Here is a 19,308-nt window from a genome sequence, read left to right as displayed (position 1 = left end):
CTGCCAGGTATCTCACTGACTTATAAATCTGACCACATTACCATCCTACTTAGGAATCCTCACTGGCTCCCTACATCTACAACTATGATCTTTACCCTTTCATTTAGCAATAAAACACTCCTCCGACTTTTTAAAATCAGTATTTCCTTGACACCTCATATGTAAAACAAAAACAGCTGCTCTGGAAGCCCTGCCCATTCCACCTCCCCACCAGCTATGCATTCACTCCTACCAAGCACCTAAAAGGAGATCTAGGAATACAGCTGGACAAACATGGCCTCTAAGATAAAGTCCTTGCACTGTATGCATGACTTCCATAATCTGACCCCAGAATATCTTTCCTGACTCATCTCCTATCATATTCTCTAACACGACCACCCACTAACAGCAAGGGACACTGCCATGGCTGCATGCCTTTGTTCACGTGGCTCCTCAGCCATTCTGTGCTATTCCATTCTAGCTTGTTGTTCAGGATCCAGTTTGAATGCCATCTCTACTTTGTAAAGTTAGCATTGCTGCTGTGCCTTACATCATGGCTGTTTACATTTCTATGTCCCATTAGAACCCAGCTATCTAAAAGAAACTATCAACACAGTAAACAGACAACCTACAAAGTGGGAGAAAATATTTGCAAACCATGCAGGCCTGATATCCAGGATCTATAAGGAACTTAAGCAAATTTACAAGAAAAACACAATCCCATTAAAGTGGGCAAAGGACATAAACAGACACTGTTCAAAAGAAGACATACATGCAGCCAACAAGCATATGAAAAAAAGCTCAGTATCACTGATTAGAGAAATGCAAATCAAAACCACAATGAGATAACCATTTCACACCAGTCAGAATGGCTATTATTAAAAACTCAAAAGGTAACATCCTGGTGAGGCTGCAGAGAAAAGGGAATGCTTATACACTGTTGATGGGAGTGTAATTAGTTCAACCATTGTGGAAAGCAGTGTGGCAATTCCCCCAAGAGCTAAAAACAGATCTACCATTCAACCCAGCAATCCCATTACTGGGTATATGCCCAAAGAAATATAAATCATTCTGCTGTAAAGACACATGCATTTGTGTGTTCAATGCAGCACTATTCACAATAGCAAAGATGTAAAATCAACCTAAATGCCCATTCTGGATAAACAAAATGTAAATGTACACCATGGAATACTACACAGTCATACAAAAGAACAAGATCATGTCCTTTGCAGCAACATAGATGGAGCTGGAGGCCATCATCCTTAGCTTAACTAATGCAGGACAGAAAACCAAATCCTGTTCTCACTGTAAGAGCTAAATGATGAGAACACATGGAAACAGAGAGGGAAACAGACACCGGAGCTTATTGGAGGAGCAGGGAGGGCCAGAAAAAAAATAACTATTGGGTATGGGGATTTCTACCCATGAAAACTATAATAAAGAATCGTGCCCACATTTACCCCTTGCTCCCTCCACCTTCTGATTGACCTGGTGCTTCCCCATGTGGCCCTGCATGGTGTGGCATGCCCTCCTTCTCAGGAATTGTAACAGACTATCTTTCCAGTGGCAGATGTCTTCTGATCTGTTGCCCATACCATATCTGAATAATAATAATAATAAAACCTATGTTGTTGTTTTTTTAAAGCAGTTATCTTTGTATTCAGGCAACCCTCAAATAACCATGACTCAATTGCTTTTGCAAGCTTTCTGAGTAAGAACCCCACAATAATAAACAAAAAGCCACTGGAAGACCACTGCCAAATGAGGACATAGAAATCTGCTTTGGGTCTTATATTTAGTAAGTAAATGTATATGGAGAAAAAATTTCCTAGGAAGACTATTTAGTCAGTACTTTAAAATTAAAATGGTTGTGCATAATTTTTAGTGTTTGATTAATTTTAACTTATTTTTATGATAATTTTAGTATTTGCATGGCATAAAATGAGTTTCAGGAAGAGAACAGCATTCTATATAACATGCTTAGAAGAGATAAGGGTTTAAACATAAGGTAGCTTGACTTAGAAGTACCACCTAGGGGCCAATTATAGTAACAACAATATTGATAATAATAGACCAATTATATAACCACAGTAAAACCAAGTTTTCAAAAATCAGTATTTCAACAAAACCAGTATTATTAATTGAGTGCTTAATCATGCAATCCTCACATCAGCCCTAGGTACATATAATAAGTAGTAGAGGCAGGACCCCACCTAGACCCCAAGCTCTTAACACTTCCTATCTGGAACTTAGTTGGACTCAATATATATAAAAATGAATTGTCAAGGCAAGAGGAAAAAATTGGTAAAAGGTGAACTAGGGATGATCTTTATTTAACCTGTTGGTCTCTGAGTGAAACTCCCCCAAGTGAGAAACAACCAAGTTCTTTTGTCATCTTTTATCTATTTCTTCAAGCTCCAGGACAGTAATCCAGATTCCTATAGGATCTCTAAGGGAATGGCTCCTATGAGACAGCCACTGATCTTCCATGATTCTAATCCATTTTTCCCTCATTACAGATGGCAGAGAGAGTTTTCCACATAAATGTTTCTTACCTGCCAAGAGCATGTAGAGCTCCCCCATCTTTGGCTGGAAGTTGATGGCTGCACTGAGAAAATGAAAAGCTGATGCATACTGCTGCATAGTCAGATGGACAAGGCCCAAATTATACAGAATCTTCCAATCAAAGGGTGCCAAGTAGTTGGCTCGTTTCAGGCAGCTGATGGCCTATGAGAGAGAAGGGGCACTCAATGAGTGGGGCAAGCTAAACAGACCAATAACCACATATATGAATGCGAACAAAGAACATGAGGGGACACTCACCGCCACATATTTCTTCTTGCCAAAGAAACACATTCCAATGTTATTCCAGAGTGGAGGACTTTCTGGAACAGCACAAGCCACAACTCTGTATTTGGTGAGGGCAACATCAAAGTCCCCGTGGGTCTGCATCATGCTGCCTGCTGCCAAGATGGCCTGAAAACATGGCACATAGAAAGTAATTCAGTCATTCCCAAAAGGCTGTAGCAGTGAGGCAGCCTTCCTGAGTCTATACTCAGCAGGCCCATCAGCACAGATGGGACTGAAAAATTTCTTCCAGGGACATAAATAATATATCCAAGCTATTGGGACAAATGTTCCTGAGGAATGCCCTTGCACCCTACACTGTGGCTCTCTCTGGCACAGCACAAAAAAAAAAAAAGAAAAAAAAAAGATAAAATTTTACTTGCTTTACCCATCTGTTTCCTACTTCTAGCCAGGAAAGTCAGTATTTCAGAATGAATACCAGAACCCTTTGATTAATTTTAACTTCCTTTAATCTGTTCTCTGCAGCCCGGTACACCAAGTGTTCTAGACACCTGAAATACACCTGTACGTGGCTACTTAAGGTATATTTCTTTCTACCATAGAACAGAGGGTGAGTCAGCTTTAGGCTTCGTCGGCCCAGCCCTTTCATTTCTCTAAGGAAAGGTATCAAGGTGGGAGCTGAGAGGCTAATATTACTTCCTAAATCAGAACTCTGTTTGTATCCTTCTATAAACAGCTTGTCTTGCTGCATCTCCTCAATGATACTCATCCATTTGATGCTATTCCTTCTCATTCCCCAAGTCACATCTAGACAAAAGTTGTAATATCAAATCATTAAGATTCTAGAAGTCATTTCAACATGATTATTGTTGCCTTTTAGAGACAGGGTCTCACTCTGTCACGCAGGCTGGAGTACAGTGATGCCATCATAGCCTACTGTAGCCTCAAACTCCTGGGCTCAAGTGATCTTCCCTCTTCCAACTTCTGAGTATCTAGGACTACAGGTGTGTGCCACCATGCCTGAATAATAATTTTTTTTTGTAGAGATGGGGGTCTCACTACGTTGCCCAGTCTGGTCTTGAACTCCTGGCCTCAAGCGATCCTCCTGCCTCAGCATTCCAAAGTGCTGGGATTACAGGCATAAGCCACCATGCCCAGCAGATTTATTTTTGACAATAGTTGTGGAGGCATTGCTAATTTCCTAACACACAAGCTTTACTAGCACTATGATTCTGCTTTCTGCAGGGGTTACACGTCTATTGTAACAAATGTGCACTTTTAGAAGATAAGTGCATACTTGACAATACTTTCAAATAAGAAGAACCACCTTATATTTATATTTTTTCTGTTTCTCAGGTATCCAAATTTAAGAAGCTATTCCTTTGCTTTCCAGGGTCAGATCACCTCTAGGAGCAGTGGGACCATCTATCTGAAGGCCAGAGCCTTCACAGTCTGTAGTACCTTGTAGTTGGTAGGGTCATAAGTCAGTGCATTGCCAAGATGTTCAAATGCCTTCTGGTAAATGCCGAGCTTGGAAAAAAAAGCAAACAAGACAATTTACATCAGCAAGGAGATGGCAGTTAAGAGTCTGGCCAGACCAGGCGTGGTGGCTCAAGCCTATAATCCCAGCACTTTGGGAGGCTGAGGTGGGTGGATCACTTGAGGTCAGGAGTTCGAGACCAGCCTGACCAACGTGGAGAAACCCCATCTCTATTAAAAATACAAAATTACCCGGGCATGGTGACACATGCCTGTAATCCCAGCTACTCAGGAGGCTGAGGCAGGAGAATCGCTTGAACCCAGGAGGCAGAGGTTGCAGTGAGCTGAAATCATGCCATTGTACTCCAGCCTAGGCAAAAAGAGTGAAACTCCATCTCAAACAAAACAAAACAAAACAAAAAAAACAAAAAAAAACAAAACCCGGTGGCCAACCTCACCCAGAACAGAAATGCTCTGGCTTCTTTTTTGAGTTCTCCTGACAAAAAAGAAAAAAAAAAAAAAAGCAGCTACAGTTACCAGATAATAAAGAAAGAAAACTAAAATCCCCACAGTCTTGGTTTTCCTTCTATTTGTGTTCATCTGTCTCCTGATAAGGTCAAAGTATCTACTTGATAAGAACCATTTCTGCCACACTAGTACTGTTCCACATTAATGCCTCTTGGTAGGAAATGAGCTGGGTATCCTCATCTCCTGTGAAGCCTACCTCCCAAGCCAAAGCCCAGGAAGACCCAGGGTTAAGCTCCTGATTCCTTTTAGAGAAAAATGAAATAGACATAAAGGCCACCATAGAGGCAGGGCTGGAGGTAGAATCAGCTGAACAAAGAACTTGGCAAATGTGTGTATTGGGGAAGGGGGAAAAGCCCTTTGGATACCTGGGCCCTGGGTCCTCAGTCAGAGAATCAATGGAGCTAAAAGAATCCCATTCACATTCAGGAATGTGGAGGGGACAGAAAACTTCTTATTCTAGATAAAGTATACTTTGCCTTCTCTCTTTCCAGTAAGACCCTGGCTGGGAAGAAAGATCAAAAGAAATGGCTTTGCCCCAAAGCCCTAAGAAGTGCTCACTTGTATCCGTTTCTCTCCTCACAACAAAATAACAGCCTCCAAGACCAGAGTTATTTCTCATATATGCTCTTTCCTGGATGGCATAAGAATTTGAGACAGGATCTGGCTCTGTCACCCAGGCTGGAGTGCAGTGGCTCAATCTCAGCTCACTGCAACCTCTGCCTTCTGAGTTCAAGCAATCTTTCCATCGCAGCCTCCCAAGTAGCTGGGACTAGAGACGCATGCCACCATGCCTGGCTAATTTTTGTATTTTTTGTAGAGACAGGGTCTCACTGGCTGGTCTCCAACTCCTGGGCTCAATTGATCCACCAGCCTCAGCCTCCCAAAGTGCTGGTATTACAGGCATGAGACCACACCCAGCCTATATAAGAATTGTAATTGAACTAGGCTAAAATAGAATTGCTTCCAATTTAAATGCAGAAAATTAATTCCTTTAGCAAAGAGTACCAAATAGAGAGTGTGGTTCATGAACTTTATATGACCTTTAGTAAAATAAATATCAGAATGCAGGAAAACCACCATACAAACAAACCCAAAAGCATTTCTAATATCAATGCATGAATGAGTAAAGAGTTTTCATTACCTGTAAGTAGAGTAATCCTAAAGTTGTAAGAAGCTCTGTATTTTCTGGTGAGAACCTGCAACATAGAGATGCTCAGAGGGAAACAAGATGTAGATGAGAAACATGGAGACACATGCATGGTAATATGCCCTCGTGCAATACTTAACAGACCCCACTGAGCTTCTTCCTCCCCAAGGAAATACCTGAAGGCAGTTTGGGAACTGCCATCAAAAGTAGGTCATCTCAACCCTGGTGATAGGGAGAACTGCTCAGCAAGAAAAATGGGGCTTAGAATTCAGATTCCTTTCTTAGGGTAAAAGTCCTAAGAAAGAACCTATGGAATGTTCTGCATGACTGTCTCGGTCACACTGATAAAATTAAAGAACAATGCTTTATAAACCAAGTCAGTCTAGAACACACATAGTTTCACCAGTCCTTTCTTGTGGGATTTTTTTTTTTCTATTCTCATTGTGCTCACAATGCCAGGCAGCATACTTTTCTATGTAATTTAGGATCCCAAGGCCCCTAATGCTGTTCTCTCCACTTAAACAAAGAGATATACCAAGTAGCCAAACTAAACCAAAGAAGGACGATACATACCAATCCTAGGAAAGAAGGTGCTACTGACCTTTGGGAGTAAACACTGATGTACGTAAAGTATTATCTGTCTGCTCAATCCCTCACTAATATTTGTCTCTGTCACAAAACCAAGGCAACACTGAGTTGAGATGATCTGACTAAAGGATCATCAGACAGTTTCAAGAGTAAAACACCAAAGGGCTATGAACAATGTCTTCTGCTTCTAAGGAATGACATAGGGCACTGGTTACCTATAGGAAGACCTGAACCAGAAGATGCAAAGCCCCAGCCAGGGGAGGCCTGAGCTGACCAAACAGAGCTTTCTCAATTCAACTGGGAATCTGCCTTTCACTTTCTGCCATAATAAACATTCGTTTTGATCACTTCCCTCCCCAAAGCCAGGTAGCTTCTGTAATTTTAGCAATATCGGCTTTCCCACTACAACATGACTACTCTCTCTTCAAAGCTGTAGGTCATGAACTATGGTCTCTATCTTCTCAGTAAGGCTTCAAATTTTAGCTGTCCATATTTCTCCCTTGGGAAATTTAGTGACTGAAGTCCTTGATCGGTTACTGGAAGAACGTTCCCCTTGGGATTTATGTATGCTAATCTCAAAGAGCCAACCCCTAGAAGGCAGGAGTCAGGGATCAGTGCTACTACCTAGCACCACAGAGGCACTTAACATGTTACATGGCTCCTTACTATTTGCCCATATATATAACCTCTTGATGACAAAAGTCTCTTCTGTAGCTTAACAAACCAAGTGATTTTTCTGTTTTAGACACAAAATATGGTCAAAGAAAATTCAGAAAGCAGTGTTGTGACTCACATAATCAGGAAATTTACTACCATGGTAGAAGATAAAGATGATTAATAAATTAACAGAAATCTAAGTTTAGTTCAGAATCTAATTATTAGGAATAATAAGCCTTGAACCACAGACCAGACATTCTATTAAGTGACCAAACAAATGAGACAAAGCATTTTGCTACAGCTATTCCATTTAAAGAAACAACACAAGGCCGGGCACAGTGGCTCATGCCTGCAATCCCAGCACTATGGGAGGCCAAGGTAGGCAGATCACTTGAGGCCAGGAGTTCAAGACCAGCCCAACCAACATGGTGAAACCCTGTCTCTGCTAAAAATGCAAAAATTAGCTGGGCGTGGTGATGCGCTCCTGTAGTCCCAGCTACTCAGGAGGCTGAGGCATGAGAATCGCTTGAACCCAGGAGGCAGAGGTTGCAGTGAGCCAAGATCGCACCATTGCACTCAAGCCTGGGTGACAGAGTGAAACTGTGTTGAAATAGAGAGGAGGGCAGGGGAGGAGAGAGGAGGGGAGGGGAGGGGAGGGGAGGAGAGAGGAGGGGAGGGGAGGAGAGAGGAGAGAGGAGGGGAGGGGAGGAGAGAGGAGAGAGGAGGGGAGGGGAGGGGAGGGGAGGAGAGGAGAGAGGAGGGGAGGGGAGGAGAGAGGAGGGGAGGGGAAGAGAGAGGAGGGGAGGGGAGGAGAGAGGAGGGGAGGGGAGGGGAGGGAAGGGGGAAAGAAAAAGAAAAAAGAAAGAAACAAAGAAAGAAGAGGAAAGGGAAGGAGGGAAAGGAAGAAAAGAAAAAAGAAAAGAAAAGAGAAAAGTAGGGAGGGAGGGAGAAAAAGGGGGAAGGGAAAAGGGAGAAGAGAAAAAAGGGGGAAGGGAAAAAAGGGGGAAGGGAAAAAAGGGAGAAGGGGAAGGGAAAAGGGGGAAGGGAAAAGGGGGAAGGGGAAGAGAAAAGGGGGAAGGGGAAGGGAAAAGGGCGAAGGGGAAGGGAAAAGGGCGAAGGGGAAGGGAAAAGGGCGAAGGGGAAGGGAAAAGGGGAAAGGGGGAAGGGGAAAGGGAAAAGGGGGAAGGGAACAGGGGGAAGGGAACAGGGGGAAGGGGGGAAAAGATACCGGTCTCATGCTAATAAGGCTAAATGTTTCTTTTCTTCTTCTTTTTTTAAATCAATCAGGAGATTTCTGTCCCTAATAATATCTCTGAAAACAGAAGACCTGTTGTTAACATATGATACCAAAATGGCAGACTGTCAGCCAACTCCTAAATCTGTTATTTCCTTCTTCTTGAGTGCATGTCTGCCCACTTCCCTTGCAAATATCTCCTAGTTTTGAACCATGGAATGTAAGCAGGAACGATGTGTGCAATTTCTGGGTCATTTAAAACTTATTACCAAGGACAGGTGCAGTGGCTCACACCTGTAATCCCAGCACTTTGGAAAAGGCTGAGGCAAGAGGAGCGCTCGATCCCAGAAGTTTAAGACCAGCCTGGGCAACTTAGCGAGACCTTGTCAACACAAAAAAAGTTTTTTAAAAATTAGCTGGGCATGGTGGCACATGCCTGTAGTCCCAACTACTTGGGAGGCTGAGGTAGGAAGATCACTTGAGCCCAAGAGGTTGAGGCTGCAGTGAGCTGTATTCTCCACTGCACTCCAGCCTGAGTGACGGAGTAAGATCCTGTCTCAAAATATATATATATTGCCAGATGCTTATTCCATACTTAGCTTCCCATACCATCTCCTTCCACCACGGCCTGGATGTGGATGTTACATTCAGCAACAACCATGCAGGTAAAGACAACAATCTAAGGAATGGTGAGTTAATAAGGAAGAAACCTGGATCCCTGGCTGACCTTATAGAACAGAGCTGCCCAGCTAACCTAAAGCAGCAGCCATCCTTAAAGGTAAGAAAGAAACAGTCTACCTTATTGAAGCCATTGGGAGCTCTTAAACTTCAGCTTAACCTTTAACTCATACAGTAAGTAATTAATCAAACACATTCACTCTTTTAGGCTTGGGAGTTCACATATCCACTCAATTTTTTTTTTTTTAGCTTCTCATTTCTAAAGGAAACAGATACACTTACTCCACTGCTTTCTTGTAGATTTCAATGGCCTTGTCCAAGTCTCCCTCCAGCAAGTGGATCTTCCCCAGCATTATATAAGTCAGATCATGCCTATTAAGATTCAGGGCATTGTGCAACTGGTCTTGTGCCTGACAAGTTTGACAAAGTAAAGAAACCAAATCACTACCACTGAATGAACTCTACCTTTATATGGTTAATGTAAAGATAGTTTCTGCTGCATTGACATAGGAACATCACATTTCAGCAAACAGCCCCCACTACCCAAAGACCAAAACATACCGAAACTGTCCTTATTGAAAAGACAGCTGGCAACATGGGATATCTGCTTCTGGAGCCACTTGGAAGAATTTATACAAGATGATTAACCTTTCTGAATGTTTTCTGCCTGATATTCACACCTATGACTCATACTTCATAAGTCAAAAGGGCCATCATAGTACAGTGTAGAGTACTACACTAAACTAAATCCCAGCTGTAACACTGACCAAGTGCACAACCTTCCCTATGGTGGGCCCCGATTTCCCCACTAATGTGATGATAAGTGAATAAATAGATTGTTCTCATTTATTCACCCAACTGCTTGCTGTTCTAGATACTAGATATATTTGAGTTAATAAAACCAACTCCTTGCTCTGGAGGAGCTTACCTTCTCCTAGTAAACAAAAGGGCTTTGTTTAGTCATTCACTGATTCAACAAGTATTTATATAAATGCCAGGTACTGTATTTGCCTAGCCTGTTAGCTGTACAGTAAAATCTAAATATATTTCTTCTCAGCACAGATCCAACGAAAGACTAATCCTTCTTCTCCCCTGACCCTGTGAATAGAAATGTGCCTGTTTGAAATCGTCTCTGAAGAGAAAAATCTCCTAACCAAGTATATAAAACTATAGATCCATCTACAAAACCTAAGGGCCCACTAAATGTATTTTATGTACATATATTATCATCTCAGGAGAAAAGTTACAAATGCTAATATGCATATTTTTTTTCACACCAGTGTGGGATACAGGTTACACCAGTCTGCAAATTGACACAAACTAAACATTGTCAAATGGGTACTAACCAATTCAGATTCTCAGTCGTGGTGGCATTGAAGAAAAGAGAATAAAACTTCACAATCACTAACTGTGAGCTCTATGAAGGAAACTACCCAAAGCTCTCATCACTAAGTTTTAGAGCTCTCAATAGTTTTGTCTACTCCTAATGATATATACTTTTTCTTACCTGAGTATCAAATTTGAGGTAAGCTCAAATTGTCTTCTCTGATATAGGAGCCTATAGCTTAATCACAGTGAAATATAAATTCTCATCATGGAAAATAACTAAAAAAACCCTGAAAACTCAGAAATCAGATCCACTTAAAATTTAAAATTTATTTTCAATGACCCTAAAAACTAAGTTGCTGTCAGGGCATGGAGATAGCTCACATGGTCATGATTACACCTTTAAGACTTAAGGGTCCATTTTTTGATATTTATGTTTTATTAAGCATCTGTTTCTAAACTGGGAAATTTAACTGGAGGTAGAGAAAAAGAAGAAAGGAGAAAAACTGTCTTTCCCTCACATTTCTAGAACTTTCCATGTTCTTATTAAAAGCAGAAAACAACAGATGAATAAGGACAAGTGAGAATTAAAACAGAAAAAAATGTATAAAGGTACTTTCAATTTTCAGTTCCAAAAACCTCTGCAAGCACTAGGGATAATACAAATGAGCAAGGTAACAACTTCTGCAACAACAAGTGCACCCTCAGTGAAATCCATCACCACTTCTGTAAATTACCTTGTTGAACTGCTTCAGGTAAATGTAGCAAACTCCTAGGTTATGGCTGATCTCCTAGGCACATTAAAAAAAAGGAAAACAACTCAGGTGCAATTCCACAGTAAGTATTAGAGTGAAACAACAGACATCTAGAGATTGTTATTGCTTGACAAGGTTTAAACTTTAAACCATGCATTACAGTCAGCTTTTTATTAGAGTTCATACTCAAATATATTTAATTGTCAAAAATGAGTTCCTTAATATAAAAAAATATAGATTATAAGAAATAAAAGCAGAATAAACAGGTGATCTTCCTGGATCTATGGGGCACCCTGGGGCACATACCGAGGCCATCCCCATACCTTTTATCTCTAAGAGTTGCCCATCACCCATACCCTTGGCTCCTCCTTCTCCGAAGAGACTACCCACAGCCCCTGCTGAGAGGGCTGCTAGCCACACATTTCCACCCTTAAGTCAGCACCGGTGGATAGTGACACCTGACTCAATTGAAGTCCTTTCCCCTAGGAATCTGGAATTGGAAGAGAGCTAGTTAGTTACAAGTACTAAATTTACCAGGTGATGTGGACTTGAGGACTGAGCGCCACCTGGAGTCTGCTATAATGGAATACATGTAATTGGAGCCATCTGCAGAAGTCTAGAGCTGACATGGGAAAACTATGGTCCATGGGCCAAATGCATTCCCTGCCCTTTCTTATAAAGTACAGATTCATTGGAACACAGTCACAACTATTGTTTTTGTATGGCTCTTTTGCATTAGAACTGCAGAGTTAAGTCGTTGCAACAGAGTCTGTATGAAGCTATACAAATTAAAATATTTATTAGCTGGCCCTTTACAAAAAGTTTGCCAACCTTTGATCTACAGAAAGAGAAGATGAAGCAGAAAAGGCAGAGTAGCCACCTTGGTTGTTGAAGCATTCCAGTTCTGCTTCACTAAAAGACCAACCTACATCTCTTGATACTGTTTTATGGACTCTCAAATTCCTTTATAATAAATCTCCCCTTATTTAAGGTAGCTTTGGAGAAGGAGAAAGCAAGGGTAAGGAAAATGCTCTTGGGAAACATAGTAAGAACTACCCTATTAGTAGTGGAGATGTGTCCCTGTCTGAGGAAACATGGACCCCAGGCTCAGAGATAACAACTGATTTAATGTTTTCCAAGTCTCCTAAAACAGTAACAGCAACAAAACAGCAACCATTGGTTGAGCACCTACTAAAGTCAGGCTTTATGCCAGATATTTTCATATATGTTACTTTAATTTTCAGCAAGCCTGCAACATAGTTATAATTTTTCCAATTTTACAGATAAGGAAATTGAAGCTCAGAAAGGTTGAGTAGATTACCTAACAACACAGATAGTACCAACAGTGGGATTTTTTTTCTTGTTTAGTTCTATATACTAGGGAGAATTTCAATCATATATAAGTGCAGACAGAATCACATACTCATCATCCTGTCCCAACAACCACCCAATCCACACTCCATCTACTCCCACAACTTTTGTAAGCAAATAACACATAGCCCAACGTTTTATCCACAAATGTTTCCGTATGTATTTCTAAAAGATAAGGCCTTTTTATAAACCTACCCACATCATCATACTCAAAAAAAATTACTGACTGCTTGATATTAGATATTCAATTAGGTTAAAATTTCAAATTATCTCACAAACGCCTCACATTTAAAAAAATTTTTTTATTCAATCACAAATCATGTCCATATTATAGAACATTAGGATTTGAACTCAGGCCTGCCTCCAAAACTTGTATACTTCCATCTTTGTCATGCTATAAGAATGCATACATGGAGAGAGACAAGGCAGAAATAAAGCCTTTCTTGTCCTTTAAATGTCCTGCTCTGCAGTAGGAATTGTCAAGGCAAGTAAGTAAATAAGTAGATGTCCTGAAGGCTAACCTCTGACCTTTTAAAATCTTTGACATAGATAGTTGAGAAGGCAGCAATATACTTTTAACAAACTGCAAAAGAAATTTGGAAAGGGCAACAGAACAAATCAGAGTCAAATCCTATCTTTCAGGAGGTGAGGGAATCCAGCAGACATCCTGCAAAGGCAGTTGGTACACTGGAAAGATCACAGTCTTAAGACGAAGAATCTTACATCATCCTAGATACAGGTCTGAATTCCAGTTCTGGCTTAGCAACTACCTCACTGTAGCAACTTCCTACCCTTCAGCAAGACATTCCATCTTCCAAAGCCTTAGCTTCCTCACTTGTCAATGGGGGAAATTCTCCCTACTTAACAGAGCTGTTCCAAAAGTCAAATAAGATAATGGCAGAAAGAATTACTGTTCCCCTGTTGCAGCAAGACTGTGGAACACCCTGATGAGTCCAAGAAAGTAGGGCTACAAGGTTTTTTTGTTTTGTTTTGTTTTGTTTTTTGAGACAGGGTCTTGCTCTGCTTCCCATGCTGAAGTGCAGTGATACAATCACAGTTCACTGCATCACTGCAGCCTCAATCTCCTGGGCTAACATGATCCTACTACCTCAGCCTCTAGAATAGCCAGGACTACAGGTGCACACGACCACTCATTTTTATTTTATTTTATTATTTTTTTTTTCTAGAGACTGGGTCTTTATGTTGCCCAGACTGGTCTCAGACTCCTGGGCTCAAGTGATCCTCCCCGCTCAGCATCCCAAAGTGCTGTTATTACAGGTATGAGCCACCATGTTCCAGCTACTATAAGGTTTTCTACAGGTATTTATGAAATATGTAGGGTAGAGAAGGGCTGTTAATAAAAATAAAATTAAAAATCATTAAAATATTCTAAAAAGAAAAGAAAAAGGCCATGATGGGGAAAATTTTAAACAAAAATTTAAAATTGTCAAAAAAAAAAAAAAAAAAGAGGCAGTGGCTCACACCTGTAATCCCAGCATTTAGGGAGGCTGAGGTGGGCAGATCATGATGTCAGGAGTTCAAGACCAGCCTGACCAACATGGTGAAACCCCATCTCTACTAAAAATCCAAAATTAGCTGGGCATGGTGGTGGGTGCCTATAAATCCCAGCTACTCAGGAGGCTGAGGGAAGAGAATCACTTGAACCCAGGGGGCAGTGGTTGCAATGAGCCAAGATTGAGCCACTGCACTCTAGTCTGGGTGACAGAATGAGACTCCATCTCAAAAAAAAAAAGATAGCTAAACAGAAAGCAGCAGAAACCTTGGCAGAGGTAAATGCCCCCATCTGACAGCTTTGAAGAGAGCAGTGGATCTCCAGGCACAGAGGTTGAGATCTGAGAATGGACAGACTGCCTGCTCAAGTGGGTCACTGACCCCTGAGTAGCCTAACTGGGAGACATCCCCCACTAGGTGCAGACTGACACCTCACACCTCACAAGGCAGGGTACACCCCTGTGACGAACTTCCAGAGCAAGAATCAGACAGCAACACTCGATGTTCAGCAATATTCTATCTTCTGCAGCCTCCGCTGCTGATACCCAGGCAAACAGGGTCTGGAGTGGACCTCAAGCAAACTCCAACAGACCTGCAGCTGAGGATCCTGACTGTTAGAAGGAAAACTAACAAACAGAAAGGACACCCACACCAAAACCCCATCAGTATGTCACCATCATCAAAGACCAAAGGCAGATAAAACCACAAAGATGGAGAAAAGCAGTGCAGAAAAGCTGGAAATTCAAAAAATCAGAGCGCATCTCCGCCTCCAAAGGAACGCAGCTCATCGCCAGCAACGGAATAAAGCTGGACAGAGAATGACTTTGACATGTTGAGAGAAGAAGGCTTCAGTCGATCAAACTTCTCAGAGATAAAGGAGGAACTACGAACCCAGCGCAAAGAAACTAAAAACCTTGAAAAAAGATTTGATGAATGGCTAACTAGAATAACCAATGTAGAGAAGTCCTTAAAATAACTGATAGAGATGAAAACCATAACATGAGAACTACGTGACAAATGCATAAGCTTCAGTAACCAACTCGATCAACTGGAAGAAAGAGTATCAGCGATTGAAGATCAAATGAATGAAACGAAGCAAGAAGAGAAGTGTAGAGAAAAAAGACTAAAAAGAAATGAACAAAGCCTCCAAGAAATATGGGATTATGTGAAAAGATCAAATCTATGTCTGATTGGTGTGCCTGAAAGTGACAGGGAAAATGGAACCAACTTGGAAAACACTTTGCAGGATATCATCCAGGAGAACTTCTCAACCTAGTAAGGCAGGCCAACATTCAAATTCAGGAAATACAAGAATGCCACAAAGATACTCCTCAAGAAGAGCAACTCCAAGACACATAATTGTCAGATTCACCAAAGTTGAAATGAAGGAAAAAATGTTAAGGGCAGCCAGAGAGAAAGGTCGGGTTACCCACAAAGGGAAGCCCATCAGACTAACAGATCTCTTGGCAGAAACTCTACAAGCCAGAAGAGAGTGGGGGCCAATATTCAACATTCTTAAAGAAAAGAATTTTAAACCCAGAATTTCATATCCAGCTTAACTAAGTTTCATAAGTGAAGGAGAAATAAAATTCTTTACAGACAAGCAAATGCTCAGAGATCTTCTCACCACTGGGCCTGCCCTTCAAGAGATCCTGAAGGAAGCACTGAACATGGAAAGGAACAACCGGTACCAGCCATTGCAAAAACAGGCCAAAATGTAAAGTCCATCGATGCTAGGAAGAAACTGCATCAACTAACGAGCAAAATAACCAACTAATATCATAATGACAAGATCAAGTTCACACATAACAATATTACCCTTAAATGTAAATGGACTAAATGGTCCAATTAAAAGACACAGACTGGCAAATTGGATAAAGAGTCAAGACCCATCAGTTTGCTGTATTCAGGAGACCCACCTCACATGCAGAGACATACATAGGCTCAAAATAAAGGGATGGAGGAAGATCTACCAAGCAAATGGAAAACAAAAAAAAGCAGGGGTTGCAATCCTAGTCTCTGATAAAAGACTTTAAACCATCAAAGATCAAAAGAGACAAAGAAGGCCATTACGTAATGGTAAAGGGATCAATTCATCAGGAAGAGCTAACTATCCTAAATATATATGCACCCAATACAGAAGCACCCAGATTCATAAAGCAAGTCCTTAGAGACTTACAAAGAGACTTAGACTCCCATACAATAATAATGGGAGACTTTAACACCCCACAGTCAACATTAGACAGATCAACGAGACAGAAAGTTAACAAGGATATCCAGGAATTGAACTCAACTCTGCACCAAGCGGACCTGATAGACATCTACAGAACTCTCCACCCCAAATCAACAGAATATACATTCTTCTCAGCACCACATCGCACTTATTCCAAAACTGACCACATAGTTGGAAGTAAAGCACTCCTCAGCAAATGTACAAGAACAGAAATTATAACAAACTGTCTCTCAGACCACAGTGCAATCAAACTAGAACTCAGGACTAAGAAACTCAGTCAAAATCGTTCAACTACATGGAAACTGAACAACCTGCTCATGAATGACTACTGGGTACATAACGAAATGAAGGCAGAAATAAAGATGTTCTTTGAAACCAACAAGAACAAAGATACAACATACCAGAATCTCTGGGACACATTTAAAGAGTGTGTAGAGGGAAATTTATAGCACTAAATGCCTACAAGAGAAAGCAGGAAAGATCTAAAATTGAAGCCCTAACATTACAATTAAAAGAACTAGAGAAGCAAGAGCAAACACATTCAAAAACTAGCAGAAGGCAAGAAATAACTAAGATCAGAGCAGAACTGAAGGAGATACAGACACAAAAAACCCTCCAAAAAATCAATGAATACAGGAGCTAGTTTTTTGAAAAGATCAACAAAATTGATAGACTGCTAGCAAGACTAATAAAGAAGAAAAGAGAGAAGAATCAAATAGACACAATAAAAAATGATAAAGGGGACATCACCACCAACCCCACAGAAACACAAACTACCATCAGAGAATACTATAAACACCTCTACGCAAATAAACTAGAAAACCTAGAAGAAATGGATACTTTCCTGGACACTTACACTCTCCCAAGACTAAAACAGGAAGAAGCTGAATCCTTGAATAGACCAATAGCAGGCTCTGAAATTAAGGCAATAATTAATAGCCTACCAACCAAAAAAAGTCCAGGACCAGACGGATTCACAGCCGAATTCTACCAGAGGTACAAGGAGGAGTTGGTACCATTCCTTCTGAAACTATTCCAATCAATAGAAAAAGAGGGAATCCTCCCTAACTCATTTTACGAGGCCAACATCATCCTGATACCAAAGCTTGACACAGATACAACAAAAAAAGAGAATTTTAGACCAATATCCCTGATGAACATCGATGCAAAAATCCTCAATAAAATACTGGCAAACCGAATCCAGCAGCAGGTCAAAAAGCTTATTCACCATGATCAAGTGAGCTTCATCCCTGGGATGCAAGGCTGGTTCAACATAGGCAAATCAATAAACATAATCCAGCATATAAACAGAACCAAAGACAAAAACCACATGATTATCTCAATAGATGCAGAAGAGGACTTTGACAAAATTCAACAGCCCTTCATGCTAAAAACTCTCAATAAGTTCGGTATTGATGGAATGTACCTCAAAATAATAAGAGCTATTTATGACAAACCCACAGCCAATATCATACTGAATGGGCAAAACCTGAAAGCATTCCCTTTGAAATGTGGCACAAGACAGGGATGCCCTCTCTCACCACTCCTATTCAACATAGTGTTGGAAGTTCTGGCTGGGGCAATCAGGCAAGAGAAAGAAATAAAGGGTATTCAGTTAGGAAAAGAAGAAGTCAAAGTGTCCCTGTTTGCAGATGACATGATTGTATATATAGAAAACCCCACTGTCTCAGCCCAAAATCTCCTTAAGCTGATAAGCAACTTCAGCAAAGTCTCAGGATACAAAATCAACGTGCAAAAATCACAAGCATTCTTATACACCAGTAACAGACAAACAGAGAGCCAAATCATGAATGAACTCCCATTCACAATAGCTTCAAAGAGAATAAAATACCTAGGAATCCAACTTACAAGGGATGTAAAGGACCTCTTCAAGGAGAACTACAAACCACTGCTCAGTGAAATAAAAGAGGACACAAACAAATGGAAGAACATATCATGCTCATGGATAGGAAGAATCAATATTGTGAAAATGGCCATACTGCCCAAGGTAATTTATAGATTCAATGCCATCCCCATTAAGCTACCAATGACTTTCTTTATAGAATTGGAAAAAACTGCTTTAAAGTTCATATGGAACCAAAAAAGATCCCACATTGCCAAGACAATCCTAAGCCAAAAGAACAAAGCTGGAGGCATCACGCTACTTGACTTCAAACTATACTACAAGGCTACAGTAACCAAAACAGCATGGTACTGGTACCAAAACAGAGATACAGACCAATGGAACAGAACAGAGCCCTCAGAAATAATACCACACATCTACAGCCATCTGATCTTTGACAAACCTGACAAAAACAAGAAATGGGGAAAGGATTCCCTATTTAATAAATGGTGCTGGGAAAATTGGCTAGCCATGAGTAGAAAGCTGAAACTGGATCCTTTCCTTACTCCTTATATGAAAATTAATTCAAGATGGATTAGAGACTTAAATGTTAGACCTACAACCATAAAAACTCTAGAAGAAAACCTAGGCAATACCATTCGGGACATAGGCATGGGCAAGGACTTCATGTCTAAAACATCAAAAGCAACAGCAACAAAAGCCAAAATTGACAAATGGGATCTAATTAAACTAAAGAGCTTCTGCACAGCAAAAGAAACTACCATCAGAGTGAACAGGCAACCTTCAGAATGGGAGAAAATTTTTGCAAACTACTCATCTGACAAAGGGCTAATATCCAGAACCTATAAAGAACTCAATCAAATTTACAAGAAAAAAACAACCCCATCAAAAAGTGGGCAAAGGATATGAACAGACACTTCTCAAAAGAAGACATTCATAGAGCCAACAGACACATGAAAACAACGCTCATCATCACTCGCCATCAGAGAAATGCAAATCAAAACCACAATGAGATACCATCTCACACCAGTTAGAATGGCAATCATTAAAAAATCAGGAAACAACAGGTGCTGGAGAGGATGTGGAGAAATAGGAACACTTTTACGCTCTTGGTGGGACTGTAAACTAGTTCAACTATTGAGGAAAACA

General features: G+C 40.8%; 1 protein-coding gene across 4 annotated transcripts in view; it reads right to left on the bottom strand.

The window, feature by feature from the left end:
- BBS4 (Bardet-Biedl syndrome 4) overlaps window positions 1–19,308 on the bottom strand; it is a 60,148-nt gene that overhangs the window by 3,641 nt on the left and 37,199 nt on the right. For all 4 annotated transcript variants that reach the window (XM_065548131.1, XM_065548132.1, XM_065548133.1 and 1 more), the window contains 6 exons: window positions 11,162–11,215; window positions 9,381–9,508; window positions 5,936–5,990; window positions 4,249–4,317; window positions 2,803–2,955; window positions 2,535–2,706 (listed from right to left, as the gene is read on the bottom strand). In XM_065548131.1, coding sequence (XP_065404203.1) covers window positions 2,535–2,706; window positions 2,803–2,955; window positions 4,249–4,317; window positions 5,936–5,990; window positions 9,381–9,508; window positions 11,162–11,215 — 631 coding nt within the window. The remainder of the gene's footprint in view (window positions 1–2,534; window positions 2,707–2,802; window positions 2,956–4,248; window positions 4,318–5,935; window positions 5,991–9,380; window positions 9,509–11,161; window positions 11,216–19,308) is intronic.

Source organism: Macaca fascicularis, chromosome 7 (assembly GCF_037993035.2).
Source record: "Macaca fascicularis isolate 582-1 chromosome 7, T2T-MFA8v1.1".
Classification (NCBI taxonomy): domain Eukaryota; kingdom Metazoa; phylum Chordata; class Mammalia; order Primates; family Cercopithecidae; genus Macaca; species Macaca fascicularis.
The sequence above is the reverse complement of the archived record's forward strand: the minus strand, read 5'-3'. Positions and strand labels throughout refer to the sequence as shown.